At 36.0% G+C, this 14578-nt stretch overlaps 3 protein-coding genes across 3 annotated transcripts; all 3 read left to right on the top strand.

Moving 5' to 3' along the window:
• The first annotated feature begins 4759 nt into the window (after nt 1-4759).
• LOC134243431 (tripartite motif-containing protein 2-like) lies at nt 4760-5890 on the top strand. The gene has a single exon (XM_062725677.1). The coding sequence runs from the start codon at nt 4760-4762 to the stop codon at nt 5888-5890; it is 1131 nt and encodes a 376-aa protein (XP_062581661.1).
• A 3151-nt stretch (nt 5891-9041) lies between these two features.
• Nucleotides 9042-11757, top strand: LOC134243430 (uncharacterized). Its single transcript, XM_062725676.1, has 6 exons — nt 9042-9103; nt 9206-9337; nt 9686-9722; nt 10171-10246; nt 11212-11301; nt 11675-11757. The coding sequence occupies exons 1-6, from the start codon at nt 9096-9098 to the stop codon at nt 11755-11757; spliced, it is 426 nt and encodes a 141-aa protein (XP_062581660.1). The 5' UTR covers nt 9042-9095.
• Nucleotides 11758-12922: 1165 nt separating this feature from the next.
• LOC134243429 (E3 ubiquitin-protein ligase TRIM36-like) lies at nt 12923-14578 on the top strand. Its single transcript, XM_062725675.1, has one exon. It carries the CDS (start codon nt 12923-12925, stop codon nt 14576-14578), a length of 1656 nt encoding a protein of 551 aa, XP_062581659.1.

Below are 14578 nucleotides of genomic sequence, written 5' to 3'. Positions count from 1 at the left end.
CAAAATTTAGGCAGAGTTTAAAGTTTGGTATTTTTCTTGTAAAAATGTGTATCCCATGTCAAGCGATCAGAGGTAAAAATTAATGGTACCCAAATAAAAGGTCTTATTAAATTGTCACAAGAAATAAACCTATAAAATGTGGAAGCTATTTGTATAGCCCATCCCACTTAAAACTTATGGGCAAGCTAGCTAGGATTTAATTTCTGCAGACTTATAGACAGACATACTATAAACACAAGAAACAAAATATGTATAATAATTAGTCAAATGGAAAAAAAAATATACTATTTAACTGGAATCACAAAATACATTGTTATTTCAGGGACAGGAAGTGGGTAGGAAGATTGGAATCCCCCCCCCCCCCCCTATGGCATTTGCTTTATTTAAACAAGACTATATACTGTAGCAAGTAAAAAATGACTCTTGACATCCTCTCCCTATAAACTTAGAAAACATTGACCTCACTATCATTGTTTTTTTATTTGTTTATTTGTTTTCATTTTTTTTCTCCGGCTTGTCACGAAATTCTGGGCTGGAATTTTTTGACTGAGATGTGAACCCCCCTCCCTACTCCCGAAAAAAATTCTGGATCCGCACCAGTATTGGCAGTAACTGAAAGTCACATCGACAACGGGAGATAACTTCACAATATGAAATTTGTCTAGTGTGGCACGCGATGATCTTTGACCCTTTTTAAACTTTAACCTAATCGTTTGGGTGTATTTTACCCCCCACTATACTAAAACTTCTACTTACCGACTCCCTGTGTCTCGTCAACTTCATGAAATATAAATCCAATTACCGGTATAACACAAAATGAATATTAATCCAATGCACACCAGACTGCAGCCATGTGCCATTTTGGCGAACCTTCGTCGATTCCATCACCTTATCAGATGAAGTGGGTATCGGCCGAGGTGTGCCAAATGGTGTTTAATCTATAAATATGATAATGGGTGACGCAACGTGATGTGATGAAGAAATTTACATGTTCACATGTATAGTACAAGAACAAATTTTAAATTAATTCATAACAAACGATATTAAATTTTAACAAACCTTTTCCATCTAGCCTATTCCAAAAAGTATGTGCTGTGTGATTGTGGTGTCGAGGGGGGGGGGGGGGGGGGGGGGGGGGTAAAAATTTAAAAAGGTCCTATTATGAGCAAAACATATATCAAAATCTAATTTCAGACGCGGATCCAGAAAATTTTTTTCCGGGTGGGGGGGGGGGGGGTCCACCTCAGTCAAAAAAAAATCCTATCCAAGAAATTGACAATCAAAAAAAAAAAAACCTAAAGTAAATCTCACCCAAACGTCAAAAACCTATATCGTGGGGGGTGGGGTGGGGGTAGTGGTGACTTCTATTGCCGCAAATGTTTAACTTTTCATACCTATTTTACACATATTCGTGTTTACCAGGGGGGATCTGCATTTTCCAAGGGGGGTCCATTGTAACTTTTTCCTTGTTTTAGTATATACATTTTTTAACCTTGTAAATTCCAGGGGGGGGGGGTCCGGACCCCCCCCCCCCCCCCCCCCCCCCCCCCCCCCCCCCCGACAGATCCGTGAATGAATTTACATCATTAATAAAATTCAGACTGGTATATAATGAATTAAGCATGTATAAAATAAATATAAGAGGTTCTGGATTATAGGTCACAGGGTCTGAGAATTTCATACTCAATTTGATGAATACATGTAAATTATAGAATTATTTTGACTATTTCTTTGGAAAGCCGCCCAATATGTAGGAGCGTGTATTTAGAGGCAAACACCTTAGTGCGGGTATTACTGTCTCATGACAGCATCTAGTTGACGGAAGCTATTGTGACGTACGGTCGGCAAAACAGTATACAATTTAGATTTAAGTTTTATCAACCAATCAAAAGTAAATTATTTAAGAAATGAAGATAATTTCAACTTATGTTATACGATATAACATAACTTGGGGCAGTTTTTGCTTTATAAACCGCGAAGCGGTTAATAAAAAAAGCGTAAACTGCCCCAAGTTTTGTTATATCGTATAACATAAGTTGAAATTAGCTTCATTCCTTATAATTTAATTTCAGTATACACAATAAGACGATTTTTCCTCCAAAATAAGGCTTCAATTAAATTGAGCATTATTTTTAAAGTAACGTAAAGCGGAGTAATACGTTTTTTACGTAACTCATTGTGACGTAGGCAAGTTATGTTATAAAAATATTATATGTTCCTCTGAATGATTCAGCCAATGAAATTGCTTGATATAAGTGAAATTAAATTATTATGTGATATTAATAAAACTTGTCTTCATATTTTAGATGAAAACGGACAGTTTTAGCTGTGTTAAGAATTGTGGTCGTCTGAGATATTTTGGATCAAGTTTGGACTGTGTGGACATGGAAGAGAGTATATGGATAGCGTTGTGCAAAAGAAATCAAATGTGTGGAGTGAAAAATTGAAATATTTATTACCTAACCACTGTGATTTATCTTCTTATGTGTGGTATAGGTAAATGTAAATGCAATTAAAAAAAGGAACAATTATTGCTCATAGAACATGTAGAAGACTCGGTATTTTTTGTTTTCTCTTCTGTTTTATAATTTATGTAATTTACAAATTAAAGATGTGAATTCCCAATTAAAGGATTTACTAGAGGCTTGTGACTTTTTCTGTCAGCTTGTCATTTGTCAGTACACATGTATTTAAAAACAAGAGGCCCAGGGGCCACAGCGCTCACCTGAGCACATCAGGCTTGAATTTACTCCACCCCGCCCCTCCAAACGTTCATCATTTGAACAAACTAGAATCTACACTACCTGAAGATGATTCCATATAAATATCACTAATCATAGCTTTGAAGTACTTGAAAAGAAGATTTTAAAAGGTTTCCCTATATATCCCTATGTAAAACTTGGGTCGGCCATTTTGGCCCCACCCTAGCCCCGGGGGTCATGATTTGAACAAACTTGAATCTACACTACCTGATGATGATTCCACATGAGTTTCATCTTTCCTGTTCTAGTGACTCTGGAGAAGAAGATTTTTTAAAGATTTTTCCTATATATTCCTATGTATAACTTGGGTCGGCCATTTTGGCCCCACCTTTGCCCCGGGGGTCATGATTTGAACAAACTTGAATCTGCACTATCTGAGGATAATTCCACATGAGTTTCATCTTTCCTGACCCAGTGGTTCTGGAGAAGAAAATTTTAAAAGATTTTTCCTATATATTCCTATGTAAAACTTGGGTTGGCCATTTTGGCCCCACCTTTGCCCCGGGGGTCATGATTTGAACAAACTTGAATCTACACTACCTGAGGATGATTCCACATGAGTTTCATCTTTCCTGGCCTAGTGGTACTGGAGAAGAAGATTTTTAAAGATTTTTCCTATATATTACTATGTAAAACTTGGGTCGGCCATTTTGGCCCCACCTTTGCCCCGGGGGTCATGATTTGAACAAATTTGAATCTACACTACCTGAGGATGCTTCCACATGAGTTTCATCTTTCCTGGCCCAGCGGCTCTGGAGAAGAAGATTTTTTAAAAATGCCATTAATTTTTAACAAATGCATGATTATCTCCCCTTGGAAAAGGGCGTGGCCCTTCATTTGAACAAATTTGAATCCCCTTAACCCAAGGATACTTTGTGCTGAAATTGGTTGAAATTTGGTTGAAATTGGCCCAGTGGTTCTTGAGAAGAAGATGAAAATGTGAAAAGTTTACGACGACAACGACGACTACGACAACGACAACGACAGACAACGGAGAAGTGAGCTAAAAAGTGACAATTTCATTATTCATCAGTAAGCATGGAAAATATTTGTTTTATACAGTTTTCTTCCATTGGTCATCTGTAAAAAATAACATATTTGATTTAGCTATTTCACATTGAAAGTGGCGCTTAAATCGTTAAGATTCCCTCGAGTTTAAGTTTAAATACCCCACTTAAAATCTCAATTCCATCCCTGGTTACTATAGCCAACACTAAAACGAAAGTTAAACTTCCGGGGGTATCTAAAAGTGTAGGTTAGAGGAAAGAAAGAACGTGATAACTAAAACAGGTAATAATCCAGAAATAAATGCTGATTGTGATCAGTTACAGCTGCTGTTGTTATATCTACATTAAAGGGAATTGAAAAGGGGTAGTAATTTATTCTCTGAGAGAGAAATTGCTTAAAACATTAGCATAATGATAATTATTATATAAATTCAGTAGGCTAACTTATTTTACAGGAGAAAAATGTGGTCTCCATCCACTTGGGCACAGGAAGTGATCACGTGTGACCTTTGTGACAACCCAACCCAGCAGTTCTGTAACAGCTGCCAGGTCAGTTTATGTGGGGGCTGTATTAATAAACATGTAGAAAGTCTGAAGTCTCATACGCATGACATTGTTCCTTTTAAAGACAGAAAAGAAAGGCTCGTATTCTCCTCATGTGCTTCTCATCCAAACCAGAAATGTGAGGGACAATGCCAACAGTGTGGTGTTCCCGTCTGCTTCAGATGTGTCACAGGACCCCACGGGGGTCATGCTGTCATAGATATGTCAGAAGTGGTACAACAGATGAAAGAAGAAATCAAGAATGAAACAGAGGAAATTGAGTTGCTTATTTCAAGATTCGCCCTAAGTGGAGCAGACATTGATCAGAAGATATCGAACATGATTGAAAAATTTAAAACAATGGAGAGAGAGGGAGAAAATTTGAGAAAAACCTGGCACAAAGAAGTTGACAATATTTTCGCCACACTACAATCAACCATTAGGAAAATGAAGGATAGAAGACTCTCAGCTCTCAGATCATACCAGTCCAGGCTTCAAGATTCAGGGTCAAAATTAGAATGCATAACAAAAGTAAACAAGAAAATTCTAAAGTCCAATAAAGTGTCTGATGTTGCAAGTTACAAATCAGAATTAAAGGATTTCAGAGACATTCATACAGATGTTGATGTGAAGATTCCTTCCTTAAACAGCAATACAGTCCAGGGGAGTGAACTCAGCATAGAATTAGGAGAATACAAGGCTACATTGATACAGTCATCCATATCTAGTCTGACAGATGAAGTCTCAATTTTATCTATGAGAAAATTATTGGGCAAAGCTAAAGTTATTGCTACCATTCCTTCTAGAATTAAGCCTTTAGGTGCCGTTATATGTATTGGAGCCAATGAAGCTTGGACTCAAGGTAAAGTCAATCTCATTAGACGTATTGACATGCATGGATCTCTGAAGGAGAAGATCACCACCGAATGTAAACAGTATCCGAATGATATTGAAATAACCAGGCAGGGAGAACTGATATACAGTGATGCTAAAAGCAGAACAGTGAACATATTCAGACAGGGGAGATTAGAGACACTGATCACACTACCACTGGGATGGCATCCATTGGGACTGTGCTGTACCAGATCAGGGGACATACTAGTTAGTATGTACACTCCTGATGGAAGTCATTTTAAAATAGTCCGGTATCAGGGACAAACAGCAATACAAGAAATAGATAAATATGACTGGGGACAAAATGTATTTAAAGGTGGGGTAGGAGGAGTTTTTGTGAAGGAGAATAATAATGGTGATATCTGTGCCTGTGATAGGGATGCCAGTACGGTGATAGTGATAGACAAGACAGGAAGAGTCCGATTCCGTTATGATGGTACACCAGCCAGGAGGAATAAACCATTCCAACCTAGAAGGATTGCTACAGATTCACTGAGACAGATCATTATTGCTGATTTTAGTAATGACTGTCTTCATATCTTAGATCAGAATGGACAATTTCTGAGATGTATTGACAATTGTGAACTTCAGAGTCCTGTTGGACTGAGTGTGGACAGTGTGGGGAGATTGTGGGTAGGGTCTTTTAATTCAGGGGAAATGAAAGTGATTCAGTACATTGAGTAAAAGAAACACCCACTGCGATTTCTGTATAAAACACACTAGTGTTACTTTTAAAGAAAGTGGACCTTCAAATTACTTTTGATTTTAAATTCAATCAAATTAAAATCATGAACTGAGTTGTAAAGCAACGTTATCAATATTATTAAAAATGTCCAATTTAACAAATAAAATTAATCTATTCATAATGTTTTACATGATAAAATAAAAGTATTGCAGATTGGATTGAACATACGTTCACTTTAACAAGATCTAGACATAGAGCAGGAAGTGCATGAATAGAGAGAAAAAGACATCACTTTAAAACGTCCAAAGGATAAACATGATCAAGAGGGGACAGAGGCCGAGCCTTGAAATGAAAAGGTTTTAAAGAAAATAATTTTTAAGTTTTCAGACAATAAAAAAAGGCCCTGGACCAATCCAACAAAAACACTATCCGAAAGACCCCCTTTGAAAATTTTTATTGTAGATTTGGACAAGTAGTTTAGTTTTCCCCGTCAAATAAACTTCTAGTCTGACGATAGACAGTGTTAATGCAACCCCCCGGAAAAGTTCCTGAACCTTGTAATGTATACCTTACAGAATGCAAAAAGCTAGAGAGGCATCATAATATTATCTGGAAAGCACAAGCGCCTGTGCTGGAAAGAGAGACTGACCGCACACAAAATTATGCATGGCTCTGGATAATGGATATAATGGATAATGGATATTTTTCCTAATTTGTACCCATTGCAACGCAAAAAATGATTTTCGAAATCCTTACACTTCTATCTACTACTCTCGTAAAAGTGCATTGAATGGATCTGCTACCAAAAATTATATGGTTTCATTTTCATACCAAGAAATGCTAATAGCAACTGTTTTGGGGTTAAATTGTAATGTATACTTGTAAATATAGGATCTCCCATGGTTTGTATTTGGATATGATTTTTATCCAACGAGTTGTGTGATGAAAACACTCAGCGAGTTGGATAAAAAATCATATCCAAATACAAACCATGGGAGATTCTTTTTATCCCATGTTTAATACTTCACGACCGATGTTTTACACAGTTTTTATATTTGACTCCGCTATATTTTACTTCATCACGTTAACGCAAAAACCATTATGACGTCAGAACTGCACTTAAGTGTGGGGTATGAAAACGATATCATATGAGCTGTATCCACGGGATAGAGGAGTAAACATGGGATAAACAGGGAAATTATTATGTTCAATAAATCATACGTCTTCAATGGGTGACATATTCCATTTTGTCATACCAACAAGCTATAGATTTGCAGCTACTTAAGACTGTACTGTGGAAAAAGAAGATTTGAAACATTTCTTCCTCTGGCGAATTCAGAGGTTCGCTCACACTAAGAATTCCATAAGTTAGCTTACACGTGTATATAAAGCTCATGAATTATAAAAAGAAGGAAAATATAAAGGTAAAACTATCATGATTTTATTGTGCATATCAAAATACCTTAGGAAAAATAGATTATTAGAATATGAGATTTAGTACAGCATAATCTTGATGCATGTCTCATATGAATTATTTTTGCATTGGATGATATCAAAATTCAATGTTTCTTGGGAAATATCTGAATTTTTTTTTTTAAATTTTTTATAAATTAGGAATTAACTGATGCTCTTACAACATATACAATATGAATGCAATATTGAATAAGATTTTTGTTTTGGTGAGTTTTTTTTTTGAAAAACTAATCTTTTCGCAGATTTTTTAATACTTTAAAAACTATAAAAATGTAAAAGAATGGTTTTATCTATAATTATGTAAAAATACAAATCGTCGTTCGGCAAGACAATATATTCAATTAGGATTCTGAGACTGTTGAAGCCAATTTGATTAAGTGAAATGTCTTGAGTTATTACATGTACTAGAATTTCTTTGGTATGCAATACTTTGAAAGGCTGTAATAGGAATTTAGCGAATATGAGTTATTGTAGTCTAAACCATTGCAAAATAAAACGAAACATGGATATATAAATATCATCATCATTAGCACAGAACTATTGAATTTGTTGCAGCATTTTTTTCTGTTTAAGTTTCCTGAAAGTATATGCCATAGAAGCTACTTTTAAGGTTGCATGTAACTTCCAATTTATCTAAACTTAAAGAGTTTCTGGGGCTCCAAACTTTTACTTTTACTTTGGCCATATCTTTTGAACAGTAGATACCAGTACTGAGTTTTACTAAAGATCGTAAATTTTACCGTAGACGTAGACGTAAACGTAGACTTTACGACTGAATTTACGTGTGCGTAGATAGCGTTTTACTAAATGTCGTATCTGCGCCCGTAACGTAGCCCTACACGTAAAGATTCTCGTAACTTACGATAGGAACTCTTCAAAAGAAAGGCAAATAAACTATCCTAGTAACGAAAACTGCGCATGCGTATTAGCTACTTTCAATATATTGCGAGTCGTCTGCAAATCATTTTGGTAAAAACAACCAAAACAAAGTAGGCCTAATGGATAAAATTAAATTTCGAAAACCTAACTGGAGTGAGATTGAGCTGGAGGTGCTAATAGAGGCATATTGTAAATGTTTTAAGGTTATTCGGGGCAAATTCTCACCGGCTATAACATCGGATACGAAGAAAAGGGCTTGGGAAGAGATAACAGAAAGGTTTGTTTTTATTTTTATTTATTCATTTAGCTCCGAGACTCCAATCTAATATTTATTTTTTACATTTATCTGATTCCGTACGATAAATTTGCAGCCATAAAGAAATAAATCTATAAACGTCATGATGAAGTTCTTAAATTGCTTGAAAAATATTCAAAGGACACTTCTGTTAGGCCTAGTTAAGAATTAGATATGTCTACATATATTATGTATGCATTAGACCTAATACTTAAAACCACGTAAAAATATATTCATCAACTGAGTTAAGTCGTCTTCGGAGAATGTAACTTATACGCGAATCGGTGTTCTAAATCTTATCAATATTAATATCGATACATGTACATGTTATGGATGTAAGCGAATAAGATATTTAGCAATTTATATAAAGATATCTTTAAGATTTTATAGTTTTATATTTTTTCTCAATGCGAGTTAATGTACTGTGATTTTCCGCCACAATTTGGCCTATAGATCCGCATATTCGTTTCAAATACAAAGCGAAAGTAGAAAAAAAACAATGACGATACTCGATAGACGGTAGTGAATCGAAGATGAACTCATAAAGATAATTCCACATGTACATGTATGATATCTTTTGTACCCATTTAGCAGTGTTTATTATATTATCATAATAATAATGAGCAATAGTAAAATGCTTTTACATATATTTTATAATAAAAAACAGAGTGAATGCTGTATCAGTATCATGCAACAGATCACTAGATGAAACAAAAAAGAAAATACAGGATAGTTTGTCCAGTGTGAAAAAGAAGGAGGCTTTCCGGAAGAGAGAAGCATCAAAAACAGGTGGTGGACCAGGCGCGGATCCAGGATTTGGAGTTAGGGGGGGCGCCAAAATTAGGCAAGGGGTCTGGGGGCCGCCTTGAGGCCCCCAGTGGGTCCAGGGCAAAGCCCTGGTGGGGGCCCAGGGGGCGAAGCCCCCGGAAGCTCCTGGATTCTAGAGATTTTGAAGGGTTAAAATGAGGTCTACCAAAGCCCTGGTGGGGGTCCAGGGGGCGAAGCCCCCGGAAGCTCCTGGATTCTAGAGATTTTGAAGGGTGAAAATGAGGTCTACCAAGTAGACATATTTGATTTACGCTAACTTTGACAATTTTAGGGGGGGCGCGCGCCGGGTGCGCCCCCCTTAAATCCGCCACTGTGGACCCTGTACAGAAATAATTTTTAAGCCATGGGAGGTGTCTGTGAGTATTTGGTAGTGGGTTAAAAGTTACTTTAACATGTTAAAGTTAAAGTGAAGTGAGTAAATAAAAATTATATTTAATCATACATACACAAGGTGATAAAGCGATTGAAAGGTTCCGAGAAAGCGTATTTGAATTTTTTTTCTAGTGATGTTTTTTTATTATATCAAAAAGTAATATTGTAGTCACTTCATTATTATCATGATTACAGTGAAAACTGTCTAATCCGACACCTGATAATCCGACACACTGTGAATTCCGACGTAAAATTTCTTTCCCATTTGAGTATTTTCCATGTTTTTAACACTGTGCAATCCGACACCCTGTCTATTCCGACACAAAATTTGTCTCCCAGTGCATGTCGGATTAGACAGGTTTCACTGTATTTATATGTTTTGTATGCAAACAAATTAAAGCTTACATATTTATATGTACTTTGAATCTTTAGCTTCTTGGTACAATTCCAACAGAGATGATACATGGATTAGAAGGGGCAGTGGATACTAAATCAGATGCAGATCAAGGTAATCCCACATAACGTACTTTAGTATTCACACATGTACAAATGGAAATCACTGTAGGATTTGATATTTTAGGATTTTAAAGGTAAGGCCACACCAATTTAATTTCTTGTTTGTTAGACATTTGATGAAAAAAGTACGAGCGGGTTAGCGGTTAAATAATAATATTATGACTTTTTTGTAGGCAAGATTTTTAGGCGGGGCATGAAAAAATTTGAGCAGACAATTGTATTTTTTCTGATTTGCAGAGTAAGTAGATTAAAGGTACGATAAATAGAGCGGAAATATACAGAAAACAGCACAGAATCCCCAGGGTGCGGGGATTTTAAATGAATATTATTTGACAGTGTATAATTTTGTTTAAATACAAGCATGCAGGTCCGGCAAACATTTTTTTTATTGGTGTGGCCTAATGACTGAATCTTAGCTGCAGAACTGTAGCTCTCAATCTGCTTGAGAATATTCGGACACATAAAGTACTAGTAGAGAGCTACAGATCCAAGGCAAGCATTGTAAAAACCTTCGATTTTATACGCTGATGATTATTTGTCGCTACTGTAGGCTTTTATTTCGTGTAGTTTAATCTTTTTCTGACTATTAGATTGGTATCCTATAATTAATCATATATTTAACTATTACCCTTGATACTTTATATACTTTTTAGCGGTCTTAAACATATGCAAGCAAAATATCTGAAGTGAGCGACAATAAGCTTCAGCGATAATCGAAGGATTTTACAATGCTTGGATCTGTAGCTCTATGCTTTATCTGTCCAAATTTTCTCAAACAGAGAAATACACTTCTGCATCTACATGAATCTCAGACATTTACTTTTCATGAATTAAATGCATATACAAAGAACTTTATCTGTATATGCATATGCTTCATGATTGGAAATCTAGCTGTGAAATTTTGAAAGCATTATACATGTACTGATTTATACTCTTTTTTTTATATCTGATGAACAGGTCAAACAAAGGGGAAATTGGATTTGAATCGTGATTTGAATTGTCCAGGAGCAACTGGAGATTGCAGTGCAACATCTAACAATGTTTCAGGTCAAAGGAATATATATTCATACATTTTGTTTATGGTAATCTGGTTTAGTCATAGAGTTGATTTTATAATCAAAATTCACATTTTTTGAGCCCCCTTCATGAAATTCCCCTTTCCGTCTATCATTATGATGGTCTATTATTCCTTCATTGCTGTAGCTTACCTCAAACTTTTTAAGCAAATTAAATGTGGAATGTAAATATATTTATTTCGACTAGTATGCATGCACTAAGAAAATATTCATCATTTATGAGAAAAAATAAAATTTAATTGGAATTATTCTTACATATGAAAGACATTTTCTTTTATTTTATTCACATACACTGTATGTGCTATCTAATACATGTATATTACATCAAGATTTTTAAATTTTAGAATGTGTGGTTGACATACATGTAACATCTGAAGAGCCCTCAATTCCATGTACTGGTATGTATACATCTATACTTGATATCTGACACTTTTCATTCATTATTCATAGCTCACCTGAGCAGAAAGCTCAAGTGAGCTTTTCTGATCACATTTTGTCCGGCATCTAACTGTCTGTCAGTAAACTTTTCACATTTTCGACTTCTTTCTAAAACTACAGGGCCAATTTCAACTAAACTTGGCACAAAGTATCCTTGGGTGAGGGGGATTCATGTTTGTTCAAATGAAGGGCCACGCCCTCATTCAAGGGGAGATAATTGAGAATTTATAAAAATTTGGTGGCATGTTTTAAAAATCTTCTTCTCAAGAACCACTGTGCCAGGAAAGATGAAACTTATATGGAAGCATCCTCAGGTAGTGTAGATTCAAGTTTGTTCAAATCATGACCCCCCGGGGTAGGGCGGGGCCACAATGGCCGACCAAAGTTTTACATAGAAATATATAGGAAAAATTCTTTTAAAATCTTCTTCTCAAGAACAGCAAAGCCATAATTGATCATATTTATATGGAAGCATCCTCAGGTAGTGTAGATTCAAGTTTGTTCATGTTGGACATTTATATTTCACATATTTACTTTATTTTTTTATTTCTGTGTATATGTATTCTTTAATTTTTTTTTCTTGGTACTTTTTTTATTTAAGGGTACAAATACAAACTGTCTATGAGATACTTTTCATGACTTAAAAAAACCTTCACACATTTAAGCTGTTTTAAAATGAATTAAATTATTGCATAAAAGTTCTCATTTAAATTCTTCATTATATGACATTTCTAATTAAATGGAAATGGTAAAGCCAATATATGGTGCGTTTTGATAATTTCAGATAAATAAAACACGAGGACATCAAAGTACAAAAACTGGTCCTAATATATCATTTGAGTTAAACTCTGAATCCCCCTTCTGAAATCTTCAACCCACTCCTCTATATTTGTACAATACTAAACCGAAAGTTAAACTTCCGGGGCATTCAAAGGGGCGGGTTAAAGGAGAAAAGAATGAAATAGTTTAAAGAGAAAATCAAGAAAATATTGCTGATTAAGGTGAGTTACATCCGCTTTTATTACATTTAAGATAGAAGTTATCGAATTCCGGGATTGGGGTTAAAATTTTCTTTTGAGAGAAATCGAGTAAAAGTTAATCATATTATTATATTACATAAATCCAACAGGCCAGGTAAATTTTACAGGAGGAAGATGGCGACTTCGTCTACTTGGGCACAAGATGTGATTACGTGTGACCTTTGTAACAACCCCACCCAGCAATTCTGTAACAGCTGTCAGGTCAGCTTGTGTGGGGACTGTATCAATAAACATATAGAAAGTCTGAAGTCTGAAACACATGACATTGTTCCTTTTAAAGACAGAAGAGAACGGCTCGTATTCTCTTCATGTACGTTTCATCCAAACCAGAAATGTGAGGGACATTGCCAACAATGTAATGTTCCCGTCTGCTTCAGATGTCTCACAGGTCCCCACAGCGGCCATACTGTCAAGGAGATGTCAGAGGTGGTACAACAGATGAAAGAAGAAATCAAAAAAGAAACGGAGGAAATTGAGTCTTTTATTTCAAGATTCGTCATAAGTGGAGCAAACATTGATCAGAAGATATCTAATTTGACTGAAAAATTTAAAACGATGGAGAGAGAGGGAGAAAATCTGAGAAAAACCTGGCATGAAGAAGTAGACAACATTTTCGACACACTGCAATCAACCATTAGAAAAATGAAGGATAGAAGACTCGCAGCTCTCAGATCACATCAGTCCAGACTTCAGGATTCAGAGACAAATTTACAATGTATTACAAAGGAAAACAAGAAAATCTTGAAATCCAATAAAGTGTCTGATGTTACAAGCTACAAATCAGAATTAAAGGATTTAAGGGACATTCCTACAGATGTTGATGTGAAGATTCCTTCCTTAAATAGCAACACAGTTCAGGGGAGAGAACTCAGCATAGAATTAGGAGAATACAAGGCTACACTGACACAGACATCACTATCCAGTCTGACAGACGAAGTCTCCAATTTATCCGTGAGAAAATTATTGGACAAAGTTAAAATTATTGCAAGCATTTCTACTGGAATAAAGCCGTTAGGTCCCATAATATGTATTGGAACCAATGAAGTTTGGGCTTGTGGTGAAGACAAAGTCATACAACGTATTGACATACATGGATCTTTGAAGGACAAGATCACCACCGACTGTGAACCTTATCCTTCTGACATTTCAGTGACCAGGCAGGGAGAACTGATATACAGTGATGTTGAGAGAAGAAAAGTGATGATTGTCAGACAGGGGAGGATAGAGACACTGATCACTTTATCTCCAGAATGGCATCCTGTGGGACTATGTTGTACCAGATCAGGGGACTTACTACTTAGTATGTGTACTATTAATGAAAGTCATTACAAAATAGTCCGCTATCAGGGACAGTCAGCAACACAAGAAATAGAGAAAGATGAATGTGATCAACCAGTTTTTAAAGGTGGTGAATATGGAGTTTGCGTAGAGGAGAATAACAGTGGTGATATCTGTGCCTGTGATAGGGATGCCAGTACGGTGATAGTGATGGACAAGACGGGAAGAGTCCGATTCCGTTATGATGGTACACCAGCCAAAAGGAATGACTTGTTTAATCCTGAACACATTTTGACAGACTCGCTGAGCCAGATCATAATAAGTGATTTTAATAATGACTGTCTTCATATCTTAGAACAAAATGGACAGTTTCTGAGATGCATTGACAACTGTGGACTTGTGAATCCTGCTGGACTGAGTGTGGACAGGGAAGGGAGGTTGTGGGTAGGGTTACGTGCTTGGGGTGAAGTAAAAGTTATCCAATACCTGTAG

The sequence above is a fragment of the Saccostrea cucullata genome, unplaced genomic scaffold, assembly GCF_032062105.1.
Source record: "Saccostrea cucullata isolate Sc308-1 unplaced genomic scaffold, CSIRO_AGI_Scuc_v1 ctg2635, whole genome shotgun sequence".
NCBI classification, from domain to species: Eukaryota; Metazoa; Mollusca; class Bivalvia; order Ostreida; family Ostreidae; genus Saccostrea; species Saccostrea cuccullata.
This window is presented reverse-complemented; position numbering and strand designations above follow the sequence as displayed.

Bases quoted from the DNA above. Each gene is read 5' to 3' on its own strand.
- LOC134243430 (XM_062725676.1), top strand. The intron at 9,723-10,170 runs GTGAGTATTTGG...TTGAATCTTTAG, and splicing joins TTAAGCCATGGGAGGTGTCT to CTTCTTGGTACAATTCCAAC. The intron at 10,247-11,211 runs GTAATCCCACAT...TCTGATGAACAG, and splicing joins TAAATCAGATGCAGATCAAG to GTCAAACAAAGGGGAAATTG.
- LOC134243429 (XM_062725675.1), top strand. From the start codon at position 12,923: ATGGCGACTTCGTCTACTTGGGCACAAGATGTGATTACGTGTGACCTT.
- LOC134243431 (XM_062725677.1), top strand. From the start codon at position 4,760: ATGAAGGATAGAAGACTCTCAGCTCTCAGATCATACCAGTCCAGGCTT.